General features: G+C 34.6%; 6 protein-coding genes across 10 annotated transcripts; 3 read left to right on the top strand and 3 right to left on the bottom strand.

Moving 5' to 3' along the window:
• The first annotated feature begins 7 nt into the window (after positions 1–7).
• Positions 8–2,089, top strand: LOC109546738 (pseudouridine-5'-phosphatase). Its single transcript, XM_019917820.2, has 4 exons — positions 8–556; positions 1,065–1,283; positions 1,509–1,741; positions 1,826–2,089. The coding sequence occupies exons 1-4, from the start codon at positions 502–504 to the stop codon at positions 1,997–1,999; spliced, it is 681 nt and encodes a 226-aa protein (XP_019773379.1). The 5' UTR covers positions 8–501; the 3' UTR covers positions 2,000–2,089.
• On the bottom strand, positions 2,076–5,766 carry LOC109546742 (adult-specific rigid cuticular protein 15.7). Of its 2 annotated transcripts, XM_019917826.2 has the most exons (5): positions 5,447–5,758; positions 3,797–5,392; positions 2,543–2,651; positions 2,319–2,490; positions 2,076–2,264 (listed from the first exon to the last, which is right to left on the bottom strand). In XM_019917826.2, exons 2-5 carry the CDS (start codon positions 3,824–3,826, stop codon positions 2,189–2,191), a joined length of 387 nt encoding a protein of 128 aa, XP_019773385.2. In that variant the 5' UTR covers positions 3,827–5,392; positions 5,447–5,758; the 3' UTR covers positions 2,076–2,188. The 2 variants fall into 2 exon arrangements, with proteins under 2 accessions (XP_019773385.2, XP_048520737.1); XM_048664780.1 differs by lacking the exons at positions 2,076–2,264; positions 2,319–2,490; positions 2,543–2,651 and having other exon boundaries at positions 3,823–5,392; positions 5,447–5,766.
• Positions 5,767–9,602: 3,836 nt separating this feature from the next.
• LOC109546743 (cuticle protein 8) lies at positions 9,603–11,505 on the bottom strand. The gene is made up of 2 exons (XM_019917827.2): positions 10,309–11,505; positions 9,603–10,251 (listed from the first exon to the last, which is right to left on the bottom strand). Exons 1-2 carry the CDS (start codon positions 10,432–10,434, stop codon positions 10,000–10,002), a joined length of 378 nt encoding a protein of 125 aa, XP_019773386.1. The 5' UTR covers positions 10,435–11,505; the 3' UTR covers positions 9,603–9,999.
• Positions 11,506–11,871: 366 nt separating this feature from the next.
• LOC109546694 (bifunctional heparan sulfate N-deacetylase/N-sulfotransferase) lies at positions 11,872–21,445 on the top strand. 4 transcript variants are annotated; one of them, XM_048664774.1, is made up of 14 exons: positions 11,873–12,126; positions 12,294–12,821; positions 15,722–15,916; positions 16,470–16,636; positions 16,874–17,125; positions 17,183–17,444; positions 17,497–17,723; positions 17,777–17,921; positions 17,982–18,144; positions 18,199–18,381; positions 18,438–18,658; positions 18,713–18,991; positions 19,048–19,224; positions 19,282–21,445. In XM_048664774.1, the coding sequence occupies exons 2-14, from the start codon at positions 12,631–12,633 to the stop codon at positions 19,514–19,516; spliced, it is 2,697 nt and encodes an 898-aa protein (XP_048520731.1). In that variant the 5' UTR covers positions 11,873–12,126; positions 12,294–12,630; the 3' UTR covers positions 19,517–21,445. The 4 variants fall into 4 exon arrangements, with proteins under 4 accessions (XP_048520730.1, XP_048520729.1, XP_048520731.1 ...); XM_048664773.1 differs by having other exon boundaries at positions 11,872–12,098; positions 16,874–17,444; XM_048664772.1 differs by having other exon boundaries at positions 11,872–12,126; positions 16,874–17,444.
• Positions 21,446–21,620: 175 nt separating this feature from the next.
• On the top strand, positions 21,621–23,154 carry LOC109546697 (alpha-1,3/1,6-mannosyltransferase ALG2). The gene has a single exon (XM_019917753.2). It carries the CDS (start codon positions 21,834–21,836, stop codon positions 23,091–23,093), a length of 1,260 nt encoding a protein of 419 aa, XP_019773312.2. The 5' UTR covers positions 21,621–21,833; the 3' UTR covers positions 23,094–23,154.
• On the bottom strand, positions 23,090–23,946 carry LOC109546698 (protein FAM32A-like). Its single transcript, XM_019917754.2, has 2 exons — positions 23,375–23,946; positions 23,090–23,289 (listed from the first exon to the last, which is right to left on the bottom strand). Exons 1-2 carry the CDS (start codon positions 23,594–23,596, stop codon positions 23,167–23,169), a joined length of 345 nt encoding a protein of 114 aa, XP_019773313.1. The 5' UTR covers positions 23,597–23,946; the 3' UTR covers positions 23,090–23,166.
• Between the last annotated feature and the right edge of the window lie 147 nt (positions 23,947–24,093).

Raw genomic sequence — 24,093 nt, 5'->3', positions numbered from 1 at the left:
TGACTATTCCAATGACGATTTAAGTGATTATTATAAAAGGATTGACCATCCAAGACCGCGCCAGCCAAAGCTCTGAAAATGTTGTTTCAAAATCATCAATTGATTGAAAAGTGCGCACAATTTCAGATGGAAATGAACATGGAAAGAAAAAAGTCAAAATTGCAACAAACTACTAAATCAGCACACTATCTTTAAGTCAGTAAACAAGCGTCATGAACATGAGGAAGTATTACATAAAAGTAAATCAGTTCAATGTAATGTTCAATCAGTATGTAAGTTAGCGAACCATTTATCTTATTATTCTTTTGTTTTTCTTATCTCAAGGACGATGATTAAATTACGCAAAGTAATTTTTTAACAATTTATGTAAGTGTCTAGAAGCATTATCAGTCAGATATTTCAATAGAAATTGTGCGCTGTCTGTGTGTGATAACTTCAAGCAATATATCATTGATCTCTGGATCAGCTGTCTCAGAAAGGGTGAATTTACAGAAAAACAAAATGGGCTTCAAAAAAGTTACCCACGTGATATTTGATTTAGATGGACTTGTTTTAGGTAAGTTAATGATTTTATTAAAGGCTAACAATTGAAATTGCTACAACACCATGCTTTTATATAATTGTTTTTTCGTAAAATTTGTTCAAAATATGTGAATGTTAAAAGTGGAACTGTTAATTCTACGGACATGTTGCCTACTGAACTGATACAATTTAAAATTTTTTACTTTCCATGTTTTTCAAAAGTAAATATGGGCGCTGTCCATAACTTTTCACTTGTTCCAATATTAAGAAACATGTTTGTATTTTCAAGCTAACAGTCCGCATATTCTTAAAGCAATTGTAATAATTGTTAAGTAATCATAATCTTAAATTCCTTCTGTGTTTAGCTTAAATGTCTGCAAATACCGTTTAGAGTTTCAATTACACTTAAGATGTCTATATTTGAATACTGAAGAAAAGCATATTTTGACAATATTTACAGATCACTGCCGCATGTCTGATCGCAAATTTGTAAGTAAGAAATGCACTTTTCAATTATTCTCAAATATAAAATTTTTGTTAAGATTCCGAATCTGGATATGAAAAAATAATGCAAGCAATGGCAGAAGGATATGGAAAAAAGTACACTCCAGATGTGAAGTTTAAGCTTCTAGGAACGACTGAAACAGATTCGGCTAAAATTTTCATCAGAGAACTCGACTTACCCGTAAGCCTCGAAGATTGCCTGGAAGATTATTACAGAAGAATCGCTGCAGAATTGTCTAATCCACCATTTATGCCTGGTAATTGTCACCAAAATTCAAAAATCCCGTAAAATATGATTAGATTAGATTGATTTTAATTTTTTAACGAAGAACATTTTTCAAACTTCTAACAATAGTTTTTATTAATATTGTTTTTAATTTTTTATCAGTGCTGCTGGTGTTAAAATTTGCACCATTTCAAAATATCTCATTCTTCACAGTTAGAAACAATTTTTAAAATCCACCCCCTTCGGGAAATTTCAGGAGCCAAAAGACTTATCCAGCACTTAGCAGCAAATAACGTTCCAATAGCAATAGCAACCTCATCGGGAGAAAAAACGTTCAAAATCAAAACGCAAAACCATCAAGACATCATCAAGTTGTTCCATCATATTGTGTGTGGCTCGAATAATCCAGAAGTAAAAAATGGAAAACCTGCTCCTGATATTTTTTTGATTTGTGCATCTAAGTTTCCAGATAAACCAGATCCTGAACAAGTGAGCCTTTAACAATAATTTTCGCTTTTTGCGTAAATGAATTAGACACTATAACTTAACGATAATTTTAAATAAAATTTGTAGATTTTGGTATTTGAAGACTCACCAAACGGAATGCGAGCTGGAGTTGCAGCTGGAATGCAAACGGTTCTGGTACCCGATAAAGGTGTTGGTGAAGAACTAAGAAAACCAGCCACTTTAGTTCTAGATTCATTGGAGCTGTTTCAACCCGAGTTATTTGGATTGCCAGCATTTTAAAATAGAGCGCACGTTGCAACCAAAATGTGATACTTTATAATTCTGTTATTGTTAGAGAAATAAATTCACAATATAATTATTAAAAGTAAATAGATTTTTTATTTCACCAAGAGCAATATAATCACATTTCAGACGTTCAACCTGCAAAAAACTAAAAACGCTGCTAATTCGTCATATTTCAATGATGATTTATCTGATTTTCATAAAAGGGTTGAACCTGCTTCTTCGTCGCATTAAATAGTTCTGGACAGTGTCAACCGAAGCTCTGAAAATTGTGTTTTCTAGATTGAAGCCTCCAGAATAAATTTTCGTTTGTTACCTGTATCCACGAGAATCGGCCACATAATTGACAATATAAGCAGTTCCATCCATCCCCAGCCAACCATACTTTCCAACAACTGAACCATCGGGTTTTCTTTCCTCATCCCTAAATTGGACATTTTCAGTATCCGGATCATTTATGTCGTAACCGAACGCATAAGTGTCAGGCCCTTAAATTAGGAAGTTGATAAGGTAAAAGCTGCTGAAAAGGTAGAAATGTACCTTCGGGTTCTCGGATGTTATAGCTAGTTGCTACATCTGCTAGAGACAGTCTGGGTTCTTTAAGAGCCGGCATACATTTAGCTACAGGCCAAAAACTGTAGAAGAGTATCTAAAATTGCCATTAAAACTTTTGAATTTGGATTTGTTTATATTCGATTTAGGCTTCTTTCAGTTAGGCTTCGACAATAAATTTTTAGAAATTTAAATATAAATTTTCACAACGTTTACAGCAGGAAGATGCAGGATTTTTTGTTAGTTCGGCGCTGACTTGAAGACATGTTGATGACAATATTGTGGCAGGTTCATTTGTGTGTGTTCAATCTTGGACAAAATATTTGAAAATATAAGGAAACCAACTTAAAGAAGAAAATATTTTAATAAACGTTCTTAAAGATTATTGAAAGAAAGCAGCCGCAACAAACCCCAACCCCATCCAATTAAACATAAAAATTCTATTATATTACGGAATATATTTTTTCAGTTTATTCTTCCTAATTCTTTCACTTTCTAATTTGCATGTAAATAAATGATTTTTCTGAATAAATCCTTTAAATAGTATTAAGCTTAACAGTAAATGTCTATGCAATTTAAAAACCCTGAATTAATTTAAAAAACGATATTTTCGGTTTTATGAAAATGAATGTTTAATTACCATTTGCTTCTAATATTTGTTAAATTTGTTCCTGAATAATAACTGGCTTCGGGTTCAGTCCCAATTAACTTCAAGTCGGTTTTTTAATTAAATCGCGGATTTTAATTACATATTCTAACTGTTATATCTTTAGGTCGAATATAAAAATGTGTTTTTTTTATTTGAAACTTTTTTGTTAACACAGCACATATGCAAATGAACACAAAAATCTACTGTGTGTTTACTTTTCTCTATTCCTGTTATCAGCTGTTAATTAAAAAATTTATAGCGGTATTGCCGGGGTTAATTAACTTGAACGTTTAAATCAATGTTTACTTTGTTGGGTAAATCAAAGCCTGCCGATATTGACTTAAAATCTCCTACGACAGTGTACTTAGCGGACACCATTAATAAGCCGATAGATTGATAAGGCTAAATAAAAATATGGTTCTGAATAAAAATAAATGGCACAAAGTTCAGGTGGAACACTGACTGACCAAACTAAATCTTACTTACCGTTCGACTAAAATAAAACATTTTTCTAATAAAACAAACCTCACATTAGGAAGTCAAATAAAATACAATTTAATGTAAAGAAAACATTTACATAAATTAAAACTTACTATGAGACACCATCGCGGCGGAACACTCATTTTGGCACATACACAAATTGGACCCCCGTGTGGCCAGAAGAGATAGGCATTTTTAATAAAATCTTGACATCTTTATTTTATATTTTACCAACTCCTACCAAAATGTAGCTCACACATAACGGCATAACGGAGGTTTTTCGCATATGGGTCTAAAGCAATTTAACGAAACTCTGTAGTCATTAAGATAACCGAATGTGTTGATTTTTAAAACACTTTAGATGATTCTCAGTTCATTTCTAAACCATTTCGATCGGTTTTAAATATTGACTCCTACGGATGTTCAAGATTCGATTATTGCGTTTTGTACATTTCGTATTGTCGGGTTATGATGTTAATTGGATTTAGCCAATTCAAATACTGCCACTAAAAGGGACATTTTAGCTAAGATTAATTAAAATGCTTAGAGCCTCGCCTTGTATATTTCACCCACTCATTTGTAGAACTATGCCTGAATAGTCGAGTGATTTGTCCGTCCAAGCAGGCGATCAATAAGCAAATCAATTAAATTTAATTAAAACATAAATTATCCAACATTTAGGAAATTTTAGATGAAAGATTGCGTGAATTTTGAATTAATGTGGTAAATTCAAAGGAAAATTTATAGCTGCCCAGCAGGCTGTCCTAATGTGGGTAGTAGGATGTAAACACAATTTCCATTAAGGGGAAGCAACAGAATATCTAGAACTAGTAAATAAATTTTATGATGTGTCCGTTTGCCTGTAAAGTGCTTTTATTTGGTTGGAATTCGTTTTAAAGGTCAGAAACCCCATGATTCCCACTTCAGTGCGCATAATTTACTAATTTTATTGGGGTAATAAAATATTTTGAGAAGGGATACATACGATTTAATTTAGTATGTGTGGGAGTTTAGGTGCGAAAAACCAGCTGTGGGTTAAGTGCCATGCGAAGACATTTGGGTTTAATAAGGATGGACTTCGATAAAGGGCAAAAAATCTGTAGCGGAAATTCTGCAGAAAGAAGCGGCACAAAATTTCAAAAAAATTATTCAATCAGGGCAATCAATCGTCTTGCCCGCTGCAGAAATATGTATATTGGGAAATGATGCTGATAGGAAACATTCAACAGATGTTTGTCAAGACTATGCAACTGGCTGGCTCGTCTACTAATCTTCTAAACATCAGAGTTTCCACTAAAGCAACTAATCTTCTACCTAAAAGTATTCATCTAATGTGATCTATGTTTTCCAGTTGAGCTTGTGCTTATAAGCGGCCAATAGCTTGCTCAACATAAAGTATAAGAACTCGCAAGCCAACCCAAGAGTGGCAGTGGCTAGTCCTAGAAGTAGGAGCGACATGATCGGCCATATCTGCCTCAAATTAACGGTATAAGAATTTGTTTCCACATCGACGCTAAACCGTAAAGCCAGCTCATTAAGGTGGAGCTTTTCAAATTTAACAATAATTCCAGACTCAACTAGAGTCAATATCCAGTTGTATAGAGGTGGTGAAGAAATGTCGTTCTTCCGCATTCCAAAGCAGGTGTGCACAGTTAGGTAAGTAAAAGTGCTGAACGATTTCTTAATATTGGGTCTCATTAGGACGAGAGCTAAAATGTGGCGTTGTGGAATAAACGTACCCCCTAAATCACTTACTGACTTACCCTCCAATGTTAAAGTTGCAAAATCCTTCTCCTTGATCAATTGATCAATTATGTAGTTGAAATCTACATGCTGCGAAGTTTCAGCGCGATGTAAGATTGTTATAAATTCCTTGTTTTTAGGATCGTTAATTTCCAAAAATGACTTAAGCATTGCCGTCAGCTTTACGTTCAAGTTTGATTCAATTAGCTGAGCCATAGATGAAATGGGCGGACCATACATTGAACCAGTCACAAGGCTTGTTAAGCTGCCTTGCAAGAACACATTGATCACCATCAAGGACAGAATTAAAAATCCTGAAACATTTTCATTTTTACTCCCTATTGGTACCGCTGAATGCGGTAAACTTGCCAAATAATATCCGAAGAGAGGAGTTGGAGGAGAGTTTCCCAAATCCTCCAGTTCCTACAAAGTTGCTGAAGAGCAGAAGGAAGATTTGTGTTCTAGACAAAGTGCCTTCCCTAGAGCGATAGCTATTGAGAAAATGCGTCAACGTCACTACTAGCACAGAAATAATGCAACCAATAGTGAACAGATTGATGCTCATAGTAGACGAAAATTTCTTCCAGTGATTAGCCAGAGGTTTCGGCGCGATCATTTCTAAATACGATTCGATAATTATGGTGGATACATCAAATATTTCACCTAGTCCCAGTTCCCCAGGTCCCACGAAAAGTTCAGTTTCATTTTCCATAGCAGTTATTACAGAATCGTATGCCAGCGCTCTGGCTACATCTTCATAAAATTCTAAATCGTCCGGGAAGAACACTATCTGTCTACCGGATAATCGACCAAGTTCCTCTATAGCGTCGATGAATATTCCCTTCCAACCCCATGGGTTATCTGATTCGTACACATAAGGTTGGGTGCGAACCCAAACTATTTTCAGCGGACATCCAAGGAATGCTTCTTTGAAACTGAATTGCGATATTTTCATTCCAGATGGACAAGAAGCATTTGCGAACAAGTCCAAAACGTGCTTGGCTGTACTGTATGAGCCACAGTCCACGATATGTGTTGAATAAATACTCAGAGTAGAGTTGAGCGAGTTGGTTTGGATTATCAAGGAGTTGGGTAATCTGGAAAATTAACATTTGTTTGAGACAATATGAGTATGGGATTTTTTTGTTGATCACGGCTATTGCATAGCTGCTGTTTTGGAGCCAACAGTTGAGGAAGCAGAATGTTTGGAAAAGCTGTTGAAATAACAAATATTGATCAAATTGTTGGAAAAATTGTAAGAGAAAAGATAAAGACAAAGTTATTTAAGTTTTCGGTTATTTATACAGCGTTGATTACTCAAATGCTTAGCTTAAGTCAGTAGTAGTTAACAACCGTTCATAAAAAGTGACTCGGGAAATGCGGAGATGGATGAACAAGAACCAAACACTTCAAACTCTAATTTAAAATATAAAAAATTAAATAAAGCGTAGCGAAAACTCAACAAATTTAAAAAACTTGTTATTTCCTACCTGAAATTCCACATTACTGCAGCAACATTACGAACATCTACATCCTGTGGAACAACAATCATATAAGTTGAAACTTGGAACGCCTGTGACTCTACTAAATCCTCTAGAACTGCCTCCAAAGACGAAGTGGAGTTCGGAATGATCAAATACGAAATCGGTTTCTCCACAGCATTTTCAAAAAACCCACTTGCATGAGGTATCGTAAATATTCTGTTGGGAAATTGTATGAAATTTTGCAATAAATCATCATTTTCAGATATAATCGCTGCATTGGGGCCCCACCATGATTTAGTTAAAGATTTCAAGCAGCTGAAATGATTTTGGGCCTGCTCTGGAAAAATTTTGCTAAAGCATCTGGAAATATTACAAAACAAGATGAGCAACAACAGCCTCATTCTGTTAATGGGGAAGGAATAATGAAATTTGAAAAATGTTGAATCCGGAAAATAATTTATTTACCCCCCCGATATAAAATATTTATTTTAATTCACGCTGAAAGCTCATATGAATATTTAATTGATGATTTGAACGTGAAGAGATTACAAAGAGGAATAATATGTTTACGAGACTGGCATGTCCAAGTCGTTAAAATTCAATCAAAGAACTGTTGACAAAATCGCCAATGAATCAAGACATACATTATATAGCAGCCTGAGGAAAATAATTATTTGAAAAACCGAATTTGCTTGAAAGTCTTTGATTTGCCAAAAATTGAAAAGCAGCCAATTTTACAACATTTTCGCTTTTAATGGATTTTTGCCGTAACACTGAGGATTTTACTTCCCATTTCTAGTCAGCGCTGTGTCTGCTAAATTGTGAAATAGAAATTTTGATTTTTGCTCGTTAACCGTTCATGCATAGAGTAACAGAACTGCATATTTCCATGCAAAATACTTTGCACTTCCATCGTTAGACTAACGATTTAAGAATTAATCTCATGCTGTTCACGCAATCCGGAAGCCTACACAGAGAATAGTAATTATCGATACCTCTAATGGCTTTAATGGGAAAATTATACACAGATATACATTTACAAGCCGATCAATGAAGATATCCTGATGTTTTTAATGCCACCGGAATTGCCGATTTCGTAGGTGGATGAACGGCGTTACCGAGCCTGAAAAAATTGCTGATTAGTTTCCATTTAAATTGGTCGAGCTTAAGAAACATTCATTAAAACGTGTGACGTGAATACGAGTAGTTTATCAGATAATCTACCTGGTGACGATTGCGTTAAACCCACTGTGGCCATCATCATGGTATTGAACCTTCCGAATAGTACCATCTGGTGCAGAAAATGAATATTCTCCTTTTACAAATTCTCCATGTCTCTCCTCAGATTGCTGCTTGCTACCATCAGTTTTACTGTTTTTTACTTCGTATTCAAATGGGTATTTTGGGTATGTCTTGGTTTTAAGCAAAATTTAACACTTCCTAGGAATTAATTTGCTAAAGAACTAAACTTGCCAGAGAGTGATTTTTCTTTGGAACAAATAAATTCCAAGACTAAATAAGCAACAACTTTCCTCAAAGCGCCAAGTAAAACGTTCTTTTTAATGGTGCTATCAGGAGCGATTTAAGAAAACTTGTTTTCTATTAAGCATCTTCTGCTGGCAGAAGAAAGCCGTTATAATGCATACGTTTCAGCTATAAAGTCGAAAGTGGCCATCGGAGAAATACAACTAATGCTCCTTATAGATTTGAGAATCTTTGTGAAGCTTGTAGAATAACCAAAGAAGCCCAAGCGATAAATACAATTTTTGTATAAATAAAATTATATTTGCTTTCTTTTTGGAATTAACAACAATCAAGAGTTATGAGTGTTTAATAGAAAACACTGTCGCCAATGTTTTGCAAATTAAAAACGGAATTAGTTATATTTACGTTTCCAAAAATAATAGCTTAAATTAACTTGCAGAAGCAATAGAAAATCAGGTTTTGCTTCTGAAATTTGTAAAAATTCATGAACAATAATTATAAATCATTAGTTTCTTTTCTGTAATGTTGGTCCACGTCTCCTCGAAACATAAAGAAAATTTTACACAAAAAAAATTATATTTGCAATTTGTACGAACCGGTCAGACTGAACAAAATCATCGATAAGTTGGAAAATAAACAGAATCAGGACAAAATAAACAACATAAGGACGGTGATCAAAAACGCGAGTTTGCAATTTCTGTACAAACTTTAACAAAATCAAAAGAATATTTTCTAGTTATCGACGCCAAAAATAATAAAAAATGAACGAAAAGAAAATTTTTACAAACTTGGGATGACAACCGTTTTAAAAATTAGTTAATTCTACAATTTGAAACCATTTAAGAAAACTCCTAATTATTTTCAAATTGTTAATATATTCAATTTGATCACTGTTACTGATTATATTTCTCATTTTTTACAATATTTTTGTTCTAAGCGCATTTTAACCACACAATAAAAGTGTTTTCTTGTGAAATTAAAGAAATAGTGCAAAACTATCGCAAAATCTGTAACATTTTGTATCTAAAAAATACTTTTTTTACCGATTACTATGAGGTATAAATTTCACTGTTGGCTCCGTAATATGGACGATGTAGGACTGAAATTCGTTATGATCAGGATAACTGATTCCGAAGTGGACCAATGAAATCATAACAAAGGCCAAAAAATAAAAAAATGCAAAACACTTATTTGCTCAAATTGCTTTATTATCTGGAGTCTGTACATTATTCCTAAATAATTACTTTTAATGGCTCTTAATTAATAAAGACGAATTAAGCTACAAATATAGGCAAAGTTCACAATCATTATATGTATTTAATCAAACAATTAACACAGTTTTACTGAATTTTGATAGATTTTACCCATATAGAATATACCAGAGAAAACACAAAAATTAATCATGTTAAAGCAAATGTAAATCACAATTTTTTTCGAGTTGGTATCGAATGGAGAAACTTATTGCATTTTATATAAAGTACACATACAAGAAATCCATCCTACCTAATGCTTAATTACATTAATGACTATTATATAATATATTATATACATCAAGACCTGCGTTTCTCCGCAGGCCAAAAACACTGGACATTTTCAATCTTTGGTCATTGCATTTGATCCTTGATCTCTTCATCATTTGGATCTTCATTGCGAGAATTCAGTTCGGCATAGTGGACGTAGGCCATAAAACCTTTTTCTGGGTCTGCAGTGTAACGCACTATTCTGATCAAACCGTCATCTTGCAACACCCGGTATTCTCCTTCGACTGAATCACCATTTCTTACTTCTTTATGCCCTTGCGAGTTTCCAGTCTTCGTATCTTGAACCCCATAGTGGAAATAGTAATCGGGTTTTGCCTGCAGGAAGAGAACCGAAAATAATCAGGAACTAAAGTTAGTTTGAATAAAGCTTACCATATAATCCACTCGGTTTTCTGCGTTGTTTGGACCAAACGAATTTTTCACTTGAATTTCTTGGACTTTGCCACTGACGGGACCGCGGAAGTTGAAAAATGAAAAACTGTCCTCAGCCTCTATCATTGCATCCCCCAATATTACTGTTAATGCAATTATCCGGGTAATCTATGAAAAGTTCAACAAAATTACCGAAAATCTTATAAGTAAAAACACTAAAGGAAGACAGTAAATTTGTGAAAATTACTCACAAAAATTGTCATAATTCTGCACCCAATCAATCGCAGCAGGTCAAAAGTGATCTTGTACAACCAAAGGCAAATACCCAGTTTTATACAAAAAACTTATATAATTAATTTACGTAAATCCACCTAGTGGTGGTAGTTTTGTTGCGTACCTGATGCGGTTTTATCCGTTCTTTTTTGTGTAACATCTAACCGAGGAAAAATGCAACTAATAACTGCATTAAATATTTTTAGGGGAAGTCGGTGACAATTTCTAAACGTTATTTTTTGCAATTTTTCTTTGCAGTTCATGTAGTCTTTACCGTTTAAATATTTAATAGCACTCTTCTATATGAGGCAGCATTGCTTCATACATCAATGTAGCTTTTGGCCCAATGAGCCCTATGTTCTCTTACTTTTATTCTGAGGAAGATGAATATTATTGCAACTGCTGCTACGGTTGACTATGAATTATAAGGCGTACATTTGTGGTTTCGCGAAAAAATGTAGATCAGCGAATCAACCGCATTTATCATTTGCGGGCACATTTATTTATTGTCCATTGCACTGGCGCTAAAAACAAAAAATCAGTCTGATTTATGTGGGCACGTATTTAAATAACTTCATGATTTAATTGTGGTTTTTATATTATTTTATATATGGAATATGGAATGTTCTCAGGTGCAACTAGGGAGCTAATTTAATTCCGGCCCTTGCAATATCCTGCATTCTCTTGTTTAGTCGCAAATATCTCTCTCTGTAACAGAGCGTTTTTGTGGAGAATTAGTTGGCAAATTTAGCTGAGTTTGTCAAAAGACCATATACAGTTATCTCCTTAGGTTGCCTTTGTTGCAGTTTTTCAAAATTTCTGAGCAGACCTGTATTTTCTATGCGCAAAAATTTTGCTAAAATATTCAGCTCGCTAAAGTTCAAATCCACATTTTGCCATCAAAATGTTTGGAAGACTGAAAAAAAATTTTCCCCAAATTTGCTATTAAGCCACTAAAAATTATTGATACTCAAAATAATATTCCATAAATTTCACATTTTATTCGGCATATTTGCACAAAATTCCGCAAAATATCCACTCTGTATATAACAAAAAAGTCGCGATATTCTTTTATTCTGCTCGTAGATGCCGCCGTTTCCTACATGTTTGTTATTTATTAATTTATTACATATGTACCCTTAAGCTATAGATTCTTTCAGTCTCTACCAACGCGTGTAAAATTAAAACTTTAAAAAATTAAGTCGAGCTCAAGCATTTTAAATGCATGGTTTTGAGAATAGGTGATAGGCAACTAACATTTCACCTAGTTGGTTAATTGACAGCGACGATTGTGACCAATGACGTTCATTTCCAGCCTTATTTTCCTTAGTAATAATTGATGTGTCGGGGTAATACTCTTGTAGTGTGAAACTTTGCATTATTATCGGTTTTAGTGACTAAAAATGTGTGCAAATTTAGTGTAAATGAGTTATAGTGATGTGGATAATCGTCCTGAATCTGCTAGTGCATCTGGGCAATGAGCACAAGGATTGATATTGAGTGAAATCCATTTGAAGGTTATATTATTATCTCCTGATATATTAAGTATGTCTAAAATAAATAAACATTTTTATTTGCTGCTCACGTTCTGTTTACGTAAAAAATGAATGTCCGCCGTTTAAATACAAATTATTACATTCGGTGCACTTTGAATTATAATGTGCGTCTCGCCAAAGGATAGCAGCCTCCATATCCACTTTTATTGTTTTCAGTTCGTTCCTGAGTGCAGAGTTGTAAGGGCTTAAAGGCATGTATTTATCATGCAGCGATGCACAGAGATACAAGAATGAGAAAATCGACGAGGCTCGACAAGAAAATGCCAAGAATTGTTGATTTGGAAATTTGGAAGCACAGCAAATGGAGAACTGTTCAAAGTGTTCACCCTTTAAGATAATAGGAAACGTGATGGTGTAGATGAAGATCTTATAGTTAACATTCCATTAATAATTGTGCCATAATTCTAAGCCATTAGTGAAACCAAGTGAACTGTGAACCAATTTCACCAAAGTGAAAGAGTTAGTACTTCCGTACTAAATAAAATACGTAGTTATGATTGATGATGATCAATCCCTAATTAGAAGCTCTTTGGTATACCTAAAACAAAGGGTGAAAAGAATCAAACATACAAGATGCGTATTTGGACCGTCAACTCTAAGGAAATGTGTAGTAGCAGTTGTGATTTTCAGCATTATCCTGATTATAATTTATTCGAGACAAACTAGAACACCATACTTAGCCAAGTAAGTGTATGCTGTGTAAAATTCGAGTCTGCTTATTAAAAGCATGTCATGCATTCTATTATATAATTTTTAAACCATTAATCAAACATTTATTAACGATATTTCCTTTTAGTGATTGGTTTATAATTTTGCCTATTCAGACAAAATCTTATTTAATTAGGAGCACTTAGTTAATTTCGGTTTTATCACACTTTTATCTCAGTCTTTACACATCAAAGAATGGTTTTGATAAAACAATTTATGACAAATTCTAATCATTAAGAACGTAGCGGATATCTCGGTGTAAATAATTGCGAAATCTGATTAAATTTGACTAATAAGTAGAAACTACAGTTTGCTTAAGAATCCTACTTGCTCGATTGCATGCTCGTTAAAGATGCATTGCTTATGAAATACTTTGATATATTTTCATTTTATTAATTGAGGTTTATGTTTTTGCTAAGCTACTAATTCAACTTGGTAAATTCATACCCTCGATATTTCCAAAATCTTTGAGAATTCAGTGAAAATAAATTTATTGGATTAAATTAGATCTAGAATGTATGTACAAAGTAGGACTCGTACAAACTTTTAACTATACAATACGTATTAGAACACGTGATGTTCTAAAAACTCTTAGTTTGCCACCTACACTTGGTGTGTTAACTTTTTAAATAAAAGGATAATATTTCTTAATAATGATCAAACTCGCTTAGAATATTTTATTTAAATCCTTCATTGTCCTACTTTGTATTTGTTCAATTTGATCTTCTGACTTTTTACGCAACAAACTGTTGTTGAGTAAAACATTTACAGACCAATTTTATCAGAAGAATGGCGGTGATCACATGTCCTAAACTCTATCGTAAAATGCAAATTATAGGTATAATTTTATCGATTAGATAAAATTCGTTCAACTACTAATCCTGAGTATTGAATTAGCACGCTTTTATTTAATGGACTTTTTTCCAAATGCCCACCAAAATAGTGCAACTTTTTATTGCAAAACATGCATTGTTGGCGCTCATATCGTGTTAAGTTTTATTCGAATATTTCAGGCGGTTCCCGTAATGTTATCAGATGTATTTCACTCATCAGAGCTTTTAACACGGTGCAGATCGGGAACCAATTTTGAAATATGGTACAATTTTATGCAAGGCATCCACGTAGCAAAACCCTGTGTATCTAAATAAGGTCTCGTCATCCATTGTGTTGCTTTCTCGGTACAAGCTAATTTTGAAAAATGCCACCCAGCCACTTTAATTTAAGTAAAGCCAAATATTTAATTTGTATGTGTGTATTACGTTTAAGCAAATACATGCTAGTGTTTAATTGTAATCCACTTGAGACATGTCTGCTACTTGAATTTAATTTCTTTAATTAAACTAAAAATGTAATTATTATTTAAAGTTTCCCGTAACTGCAAGTCCAGATTTTATTTAAATGTACAGGCTGATTGTCTTACTTGATTATAGAAACATTTGATCTAGTAAACTGTTAATAGTAGTAGTAAAGTAATAAAAGAAGAGAACCAAGCTTCGAAACAGTTAACGCATTTATAGCAGTTATATTAGTAGGGAATATTTATTTATGAGAGTTTGTTACCATCTTATCAATTTCTTTGCATTATTTTAGTAGAGAGTATTATTTTGTAATTTAAACCAACACGTAAGAAAAAAAAATGGAGAATTCAAAATTTTAATTGTTTGTGTAAAACCATATTTGGAACTATAAATGAAGATTCTGCAACAGTTTAAATTAAAAAAATCTAAATAAAACCATGAAACTGTGGTTCAATCTGGAACGGAATAAACAATTTATTACAGAGGAAAGTAATGCGTAAATATACTTCTTACAAAACAAATGGAAAAAATTATATGATAATTGCATTGTATGCTTTAGAGCTTGCTGAACTTCCGTACAAACATTCTCTTATTATTAATAATTTAAAATAAATTCCTGGATTCCAGTCAATTTTATTGTTTACCATTTAAAATTGACTGGAACCCAGGAATTTCTTTTCAATTAAGTTGAAATACAATCAGGAAAATATACACAATTATTAATAATACGTAATATATGCTGCTGTATGGCTACACCTTAAGCAAACTGTAGATTCCAAGCAAATAATCAAGCAAGTAACTGATTGAAAACGCAACTGCTGGTTGATCGGCTTTTAATTCAATATTTATTATTTGCCAATAAATTATCTCCACAGTATTAATGATAAGACTCTCTTTTAAAGCGCAGAACGGTCAAATCGAAATCGTAGGTAAAATATTACGCAGATGAAAACAATATTCGGGTAAAATATCGTGTTTCTTTATTTGGAAGAGTCATAATTTGATCATAAAAAGTTTATCAACTTTTGAAACCCGTGCGGTAGCAAAACATACGCGCAATAATAATAAACAAACACACTAATGCGAGTTTCTAAGATAAATCTCCAAGCAGCTGTACGTGCTTATTGATCAAATGCATGGTTATCACAGAAAAAAATTGGAAATGTAGGCTGCATATTTTAAACAAATGAGGTCAATTTATTACTGCATTTCAATTTTTGTTCGTTTGCTTGATAAGCTTTCAACTAGTGCACTCGAATAAGGCCAATACGCTTTATCTGAAGGAAATAGTGGCGATCCACCAATCCAGTTGTTATTTAACTACTCATTTATTTACCGTTTCAGTGTTTATGTAGACAAGAAAATAGTGAAAAACTCCATGTAATATTTATAAACATGTTACATTACCTTCCTAAATATTTACAGTGAATAATATATTATTACCACATGAGAGTCTACATAACATATAAACAATACCCAGACACTGAGTGGCTGGTGAAACAACACCCGCTAGAGGCTAAAAGAATTATTAATTTTTCTGTAAATATTTAATATAGCGAAATAAATAACTTTTTTCAGATTTATTAAATCGAATACACGACCAGAACCAAACATAAGGTGTGGTGTTGAGCATGGCCTACGAATTCTACAGAATCACGACCACAAAACCGATGCTCGCTTAAAAAGTGATCCGAAAGTCTTGGTTTTTGTCGAAACCATATTTTCAAAGTTGGGAAAAGATATTGCCGAGTTGCTTGTTCACACCAGAATCAAGTGAGTGTTTTCAGGATGAAGCATCGCAATTGAACAATCCGGTCTTTGTCTAGGATTAATGGAAATTCCGACGGAATTACTCATTATTATTACTATATTTTTTTTCCTTTTTCCATTAACTGCACTACTATTTAGGTAGCACAGCACTCTCGATACTGTTATTTAACACTACATGAAACCTGTGTACATAAACGCCTACTGGCGAATTGTTTATTGATTGAATTGCCAATGTAACAAATGACCCTTGTTTGGTTTCAAGATCGTTTATCATGAAACATTTTAATGAGTTGCGATGTGGAAAATATGAATTACTTTATAGTTAATTGGTTATCAAATGTTCCGCACGTTTCTTTTTCCAACACGCTTAGTATGTGCGCAAGTATGCGCCAATAAATATCTTTGATCTGAACAAATAAATGTATAACATGTATTTTTGGATCCGGGATCTTTCCAGATCATCGCTGGTAAAAATCCGAATTTTTTCACTTAAATCTCCGTTCCGTTCATTCAAGGATTTTACTTCGATTTAAGGTCATAATATAGAACTTTCCAGGTACAAAGTAGAAGTCACCGGCAAGAGCTTACCAGTGCTGACCAATTTAGATAAGGGCCGATATGGAGTTATCATCTTTGAAAACTACAATAAATATTTGCAAATGGACAATTGGAACCGAGAACTCCTGGATAAGTACTGCAGAGAGTATTCTGTCGGAATTATCGGTAAATGAGAAAAATTGATTGCAGTAAAAACTCTCTATAGTGTTTTTTAGCGATGGGAAGAATTCAGTTATATGATTTCAATGCTTCGATTATGAGAATAATCGAGGATATAATTGAGAAGCTTTTCTAATTTCTAATGCATTACTTAAGTTTAATTCGTTAAATTATTTCTAAGATTATAAAATGCTAGATATTAAGTAGTATCGTCTCAATCAGAAGCATTTGATTTTATTGTAGGTTTTATACCTGCCGAGGATGAGACTTATGTAGGGTCGCAACTAAAAGGTTTCCCACTATTCATTCACACAAATTTAAAATTGAAAGATGCGACTCTTAATGCAGCCTCTGAAATATTGCGACTAACTAGAGCAGGAGAAACAGCTTGGGGCGACCTACCGGGCAACGATTGGACGATTTTCAAAGCCAATCATTCCACATATGAACCTTTGGAATGGGCGCATCGCAATGACTTTTTTCCAATCAATGAAAGTATGTTCTTAAGCAACAAATTATTTCGGATTTCTTGTAACCGATTGAATCTGGCAGGTGGTGTAAAAACTCCTTTGCCAACAGTTATCCAGGACCATGGACTTTTTGATAACATCCAGAGAATCATATTTGGTTCGGGATTGAAGTTTTGGCTGCATCGGTTGCTTTTTCTAGACAGTCTTAGCTACCTTAGTCATGGCCATTTGAGTTTATCTTTGGAACGGTCCATCCTGGTAGATGTTGACGACATTTTTGTAGGCGATATTGGGACAAGACTTAAACCCGACGATGTGGAGGCATTGATTAATACTCAAAAAAGGCAAGTGAAACTGACGGTAATTGGATGAAATTTTATCAAAACGTGGTTATAGGCTGAGTGCATCAGTGCCGGGGTTCAAATTTAACCTGGGATTTTCCGGGAAATATTTCCACCATGGAAACAGTGAGGAAGATAAAGGGGACGACTTAATATTGGAAAACGTTGAGAAGTTTATGTGGTTTTCGCATATGTGGAATCATCAACAACCTCATTTGTATGACAATCTTAGTCTGTTGATGGACGATATGGTGCTAAACAAGAACTTCGCCAAGCAACACCGTTAGTTAATTCCAAAATTTGGTTTTTTAGAAAAAAACAACTGTTTGTTTCAGGAATTCCCATTGATTCGGGTTATTCGATATCTCCTCATCATTCAGGCGTCTACCCCGTGCACGACTTACTGTACATAGCCTGGAAAAAAGTCTGGAAAATTCGAGTCACCTCCACCGAAGAATATCCGCATCTACGGCCAGCAAGGTGACTATCATTTGGCTGGTTTTGCTTAAGAACTAATCATTAATAATCCGACTGTTTTAGACTACGAAGGGGTTTTATCCATAGAAACATAATGGTGCTTCCAAGACAAACTTGCGGATTATTCACCCATACCATGTTCATAGATAAATACCCTGGCGGTAGAGAAAAGCTAGACGAATCTATCCAAGGCGGCGAACTCTTCCAGACAATCGTCTACAATCCAGTAAATTCTTGATTGTTTATTTGAGCCGTTTTCGTCATTTTTTGGATTTTTCAGATAAACATCTTTATGACCCATATGTCGAACTACGGCAACGATCGCTTGGGCCTCTACACGTTTGAATCGGTGATTAAATTCGTTCAGTGTTGGACGAACATCAGGCTCACTTCTGCTCCCCCGTTGCAATTGGCTGAGAATTACTTTAAGCTGTATCCACGCGAATCTGATCCTATTTGGGGGGTAAGTTTACAAGCGCAAGTCAGGCGATCATAGATTAGACATATTTTGCATTATAGAATCCGTGTGACGATGTACGGCATCAAAAGATATGGTCTAAGAACAAGTCGTGCGACTCTTTGCCCAAGTTTCTTGTCATCGGGCCGCAAAAGACTGGAACCACTGCACTTTCTACTTTTTTATCCCTACATCCATCCATTGCTAGTAATGTGCCTAGTCCGACAACTTTCGAAGAAATTCAATTTTTTAACGCTCAGAATTACCTAAGAGGCTTGGATTGGTGAGTTTCATTAAAACATACCGAACTATTTTGCAATAGAAATGTTCTTTTCAGGTATATGAGTTTCTTCCCCAGTGACACAAACTCTTTAACTCGTTACTTCTTCGAGAAAAGCGCAACATACTTTGATGGGGAATTGGTGCCAAGACGAGTCCACGCGCTTCTTCCTTATGCCAAGCTAATAACAATTTTAATATCCCCAGCCAAACGGGCCTATTCTTGGTATCAACATACGAAAGCACACCGCGACAATGTTGCGAACAATTTCAGTTTCCACCAGGTGATCACCGCTAGTGATGCTGCGACTAAAGACTTAAGAGATCTGCGAAATAGGTAAATTAAGGCGGCTTTTGACTTGATTTATCGCAAGTACTAATTAAAATCCCTAGGTGTCTGAATCCGGGAAAATATGCACAGCATTTGGAAAGGTGGATGAGTTATTTCCCGCAAGCTTCAATCCACATTATCGATGGAGATCAGTTGAAGTCGAATCCGATCGAAGTAATGAACGAACTGCAAAAGTTCTTAAAAATTACTCCTTTTCTAAACTATACGGAACATTTAAGGTAAGTAATAGTGCAACTTTATTAATGCAGATTACGAATAATTTGCTTCTTGTGTAGATTCGATAAGAGGAAAGGCTTCTTTTGCCAAGTCAAGGAAGGTAGTACGAAATGTTTAGGACGCAATAAAGGCCGGCAATACCCTCCGATGGAAGAGAGGTCCCTTAAATATCTCCAAAGGTACTACCTTAGTCACAATACAGCCTTAGTGAAGTTGTTTAATAAAAATGGTATTCGATTAATCCCAAAGTGGCTGAAGGAAGATTTATCCGATCAAAACGACACCGACAGTTAATAAAGCAGTTCATATGGACTGGTTTATTACTAATTGCTCTTTGTTGTTTTTCCAATGATAAATCCTCCTCTTAAAGTTTCATCCGTTTACTAATTTGTAAGGCTAAGTCTCGGTTTTTTTGTACATACAATACAGTTATATGTAGTCATATCGCTGTAAATTCATTATTTAATGTAAATAACAGTTCTGGCTGGCCCATAACAGCCACCTTGCTTTTCTCATTCAACTACTTTCATGTTTGCTTCCCATACACATGGGTGTTTAGAAAACTTCACGTGTAAGCGAGTTCACATGGATATTGAGCAATAGGAGATATAAATGAATCACTTCTCAATGATCTGCTGTGTATAGTCATTATAATCAAAATATTCCAGTTTTGGCTATTCCGTTTGTTAATTAATTGGGCCTGACCGCTGATGTTTTCTAATACACTCTGTATATGAGAGCGTTTACACGTCGTAAGACCAATGGTAAAAATCGACGTAGTCGAGTATTGTTTCACATATCATCTCAGCAATATGTTTAAATATTTTTATACCAAATATTTTATATATATTAGTTGCTAAGTTTTATCACTATATTTTAAGATTGTTCATTGTATGTGTCGCGTAAATCATTTTCTGTTGCTCAGTCATCACAAAACTTGCACGCATTTTAGATAAATTATTTTTTTATTGCGGTTTTAATTGTTATGTAAATTGACCCAGAACGACAGCAATGTGGATGGCCTAATTGCAAAGAAGCGCTTTTCTGCTCGATATTTTCGACTTTTGAAACATTTTAAGCACTCTTACTAAACGAGTAGTTGAGTGTTGCTGTTAAGAGATTAAGTAAAAAAGCCGTTTTAATCGGACAGGATAAATGTTGAGACAAAATTGTCCTATAGCCAGTGTGGAATGAAATCTTATAAATTAAATGTTGTAAATGTTCATCCAAAGTCACAAATCCATTATCAATCATACATATACATACACATATAGTAATAATGTACAATTCGTTATAACTGGAAATGAGTGCAATAGGATATCTTAACGTCCAATAAAACTTAATCGTAAGAATCTAATGATAATCATGAACTAAATGTGTTGAAGACTTTTAGGAGTATCGGCTTATTGCAAAATTTTAATCAAATTTTAAAATGTTTATGGTACATTGTGAAGATAGTAGCGAAGAAGTTAAAATGGGTTCACATATACAAAAAGGTAGATTTTAAGTAATAATAATGCGAATATTCAGTGGAACCAATTTTGCTTCTAATATTAATGTTATCCGCGACTAGGTAAAATTAACAAGTTATTCAACTCATTCATTGTCCTCATGGATATTTCATAGTCTATTATAAGTACGTGTACACTTAGTTAAAAATTAAAACATATCTATATGACTGAACGTTCGCAGATTGTAGTATTCTAACATGGATCTAAATATTTTTTACTATGTAAGAATGTTCCATTCAGTTTGTTTTTTAGGGTATTAGTGGTTGTATCACGACCTGAAATGTACCTGCTTTATTTAATGTTTTAGATAATACTTTAGGAGCTAATTTAGCCTTAAACGCAAATTTTTTGTTAGTCTAGCTTTTAACACTAACATTTTCGGTTTCGTAATTTTTTACAATGTTTGCAGCAGTTACTTTGCTGCATATCTCAGTAAGAGTGTTAATGTAATATTTCTTGAATATTGAAGTTTTACGGTGAGAATATATTACGTTAAGCAAGGAATAATTTGGTAAATCAGTCACTTGACTTACTTTAAAGAAGTCACTGCAACTAATTTTATTGCCTTATATTTATGTAATTTATAAATTATGATTCGATGATTTTTACTTCTCTCATGGCAGCTTTTGTGCTTCGACCACTTTAAGCTTTACTAAAATTCGGACAATAACTGACATATATGTTCATTTCTTTTAATATACCTTCTATGTAACTCTTGTTTGTCTTACTATTAATGTCTTTCTTCATATATATTTTGTATTTATTTCTATATATGTATGTATATCCTCATGAGACGGGAAGATGTCTGAAAATGGTAAGTAAATGTTGATTATTACTGCTGAGTTAATTATTTATCCAATTATAAACAAAAGTATAGACCACACAACACCACGAATGCTATGGAGACAAATTGGTCTATTAGAACGAGAAAGGAAGGCGTCCAATGACTTCTCTCCTCTTTGTTGGCCATCGTGACATGTTTGACAAACAAAAAGGGGCTCCATTCAAAACATAACCAAATAGTATCAGTGTAGCTATTTGGTTCTTATCTCAAGTTAAATTAAAATACATAGTGCAGCGTTGAATATGAAATCGCAATAATGAGTGAGAATGGACTGAAAATCGCGTTCATCCACCCGGACTTGGGAATAGGAGGCGCCGAAAGACTTGTCTTAGATGTCGCAGCCGCTTTGAAGAGGCAAAACCACAAAATACTGTTTGTTACCAATCATTTCGATAAGAGCCATGCATTTGAGGAGCTGAAAAGAGGGGAGTTTGCTGTCGAAGTGTACGGCGACTGGCTGCCCAGATCGATTTTGGGAAAATGCCAGGCCCTTTGTGCATATCTGCGAATGCTGTACCTTACCTTAGTATTTGTGTTGTTTTTCAAAGGCCCTGATCAGCCTGACTTGTATTTCATCGACCTGATTCCCATAGCAATTCCAATTTTGAAGCTGGCCAAGCAAAAGGTGATTTACTACTGCCACCATCCAGACTTACTTGCCTCGCCGCCCGGAGGTGTACTGAAGAAACTATATCGGAAACCCATCGATTGGCTAGAGCTCAAATCTACAGCCCTCTCTGATATAATTTTGGTGAACAGCAATTATACAGCGGAGATTTTCAGGAAAACGTTCCCACAGATCGAGAAGCCCATTCAAATACTGTATCCTACTATTGCACACTCATTTCAGCGAAGTGTGCAGAAAGTCACTAGAAGAAAACCTATTCACGAAGTGGTTAAAGAGATTACATCCAAAAGGGACGATTTGATAGTGTTTTTATCAGTGAATCGTTTCCATCCAGCTAAAAGGCTCGATTTTGCTGTTGATGCCATGGAGAAGCTGAAATCTTTGTCAACAGACTCGGAATGGGAAAAGACTTACTGTGTTTTAGCCGGCGGATTTGATCCAATCAATAGGACAAATGCGGCTACTTTTGAGGAATTATCCCAACTGACAAAAAGCAAATCTCTGGAACAGAAAATCATCTTCCTAAAGTCACCTTCAGATAGTGTAAAAGTGGACTTGCTGCATTCCTGCACAGCTTTATTATACACGCCACTAAAGGAGCATTTTGGCATCGTTCCTCTCGAAGCCATGCTAGTTTCCAAGCCTGTTATAGCGATGAATAGTGGAGGTCCCCGCGAAACTGTCGATCATGGAATAACCGGATACTTATGTGAACCTACCGCACAAAGTATGGCAGAGTTTATGCATAGAATTATCAAAGGAAGTGTCAAAGATATGGGTGTGAATGGAAGGAAAAAGCTGGACCAAAGCTTTACACCGCAGAAATTCGCCAACTGTCTTCGCAGTGTTATTAATGAAGCTGTAAACTTTGATAAAAAACGAAATTGATGTTGCATTTCTAGTTTGTTAACTTAAATGTATATTTACAAATAAATGTTAAGGAAACACACATGGGCGCATTTTACTTAGTCCAGGATACTTTGGGTATGTCGAAGTGCTCGGTTAGACTATCCAAGTGCTGGTTGAATTTCTCCACTCTCTCCTTGTGGGTCATGGATGCCTTTTCCAAAATACGCTGCGTTCTCTGAAAATACCATAAACCCATTTTTAGCAATTATTTAAAGCAGCTTATGTGGCTGTAGCCGAAAACTTTCAAATGTAAGTCGTACCATCTTCTCCTGCTGTCTTAGAAAAGCAAGTTCTGCCTTCGTTTTCGGAGTTTCAATTTGCTGAACTTGGAGCTCCTCAGCCGTGCTCTCAATAGTCTTCACAGCTTTCTCCAACAGTTTCTTGTGCTTCCTCTTTTTTTTCTTCTTGATTCCATCGTCTTTCTTCAATTTCAACTTGCCTACAGCTGCTTGAGCGTAGGGATCTTCTGTATCGGAAACCATCGCACTTTGATGTTAAACAGAATCAATTTGCACAAGAACAATGTTCTTCGTCCAGACGCTTCGCCGTTGTTTCAGTTGTAGCGTTTGTTGTTTTGTACACAATACATAACTTGTCAATTCTGAAAGACATAACCCTAAAATGTTGGAAGGCAATTGCGGACGCACGATTGTCAGATGGTCATGATTATTTTACGGCGCTGTTGATGTGGAAGCTTCGAAAGGAGTGAAAATCTCAAAACTTGCTCAAATCTAGAACACATTTGGCTATTTGTTAAAACAGCATGAAGTTTATGCATTTACTCTTGGTTTTAGTATTTTTAGAGTAAACTTCATTTAATTTTTTTCCGCATAACCTGTAAAATCTTGCCTCGGTGGCAATAATGCAGACCAACAGAATCCAGCGTATCCAAACCCATCAGAAAATCCTTGAATGCCTTAAAAGCCGTTGCTTAAATAACTGTAGTTGACGTTGAAATCTTGAAGCGTACTCAAAACAT

Source organism: Dendroctonus ponderosae, unplaced genomic scaffold, assembly GCF_020466585.1.
Source record: "Dendroctonus ponderosae isolate FM_Combo_2020 unplaced genomic scaffold, Dpon_F_20191213v2 Dpon_F_20191213_3, whole genome shotgun sequence".
NCBI classification, from domain to species: domain Eukaryota; kingdom Metazoa; phylum Arthropoda; class Insecta; order Coleoptera; family Curculionidae; genus Dendroctonus; species Dendroctonus ponderosae.
This window is presented reverse-complemented; position numbering and strand designations above follow the sequence as displayed.

Excerpts from the sequence above, each read along its gene's own strand:
- LOC109546738 (XM_019917820.2), top strand. The coding sequence starts at position 502 with ATGGGCTTCAAAAAAGTTACCCACGTGATATTTGATTTAGATGGACTT. Across the intron at positions 1,284-1,508 it reads TAATCCACCATTTATGCCTG|GAGCCAAAAGACTTATCCAG; the intron begins GTAATTGTCACC and ends GGGAAATTTCAG. Across the intron at positions 1,742-1,825 it reads ATAAACCAGATCCTGAACAA|ATTTTGGTATTTGAAGACTC; the intron begins GTGAGCCTTTAA and ends TAAAATTTGTAG.
- LOC109546742 (XM_048664780.1), bottom strand. The coding sequence starts at position 5,720 with ATGGTGATCAATGTGTTCTTGCAAGGCAGCTTAACAAGCCTTGTGACT. Across the intron at positions 5,393-5,446 it reads TGCAACTTTAACATTGGAGG|CTCTCGTCCTAATGAGACCC; the intron begins GTAAGTCAGTAA and ends GCCACATTTTAG.
- LOC109546743 (XM_019917827.2), bottom strand. The coding sequence starts at position 10,434 with ATGATAGAGGCTGAGGACAGTTTTTCATTTTTCAACTTCCGCGGTCCC. Across the intron at positions 10,252-10,308 it reads AAAACCGAGTGGATTATATG|GCAAAACCCGATTACTATTT; the intron begins GTAAGCTTTATT and ends CTCTTCCTGCAG.
- LOC109546694 (XM_048664773.1), top strand. The coding sequence starts at position 12,631 with ATGATTGATGATGATCAATCCCTAATTAGAAGCTCTTTGGTATACCTA. Across the intron at positions 15,917-16,469 it reads CTTGTTCACACCAGAATCAA|GTACAAAGTAGAAGTCACCG; the intron begins GTGAGTGTTTTC and ends AGAACTTTCCAG. Across the intron at positions 19,225-19,281 it reads AACTATACGGAACATTTAAG|ATTCGATAAGAGGAAAGGCT; the intron begins GTAAGTAATAGT and ends CTTCTTGTGTAG.
- LOC109546697 (XM_019917753.2), top strand. The coding sequence starts at position 21,834 with ATGAGTGAGAATGGACTGAAAATCGCGTTCATCCACCCGGACTTGGGA.
- LOC109546698 (XM_019917754.2), bottom strand. The coding sequence starts at position 23,596 with ATGGTTTCCGATACAGAAGATCCCTACGCTCAAGCAGCTGTAGGCAAG. Across the intron at positions 23,290-23,374 it reads TAAGACAGCAGGAGAAGATG|AGAACGCAGCGTATTTTGGA; the intron begins GTACGACTTACA and ends TGGTATTTTCAG.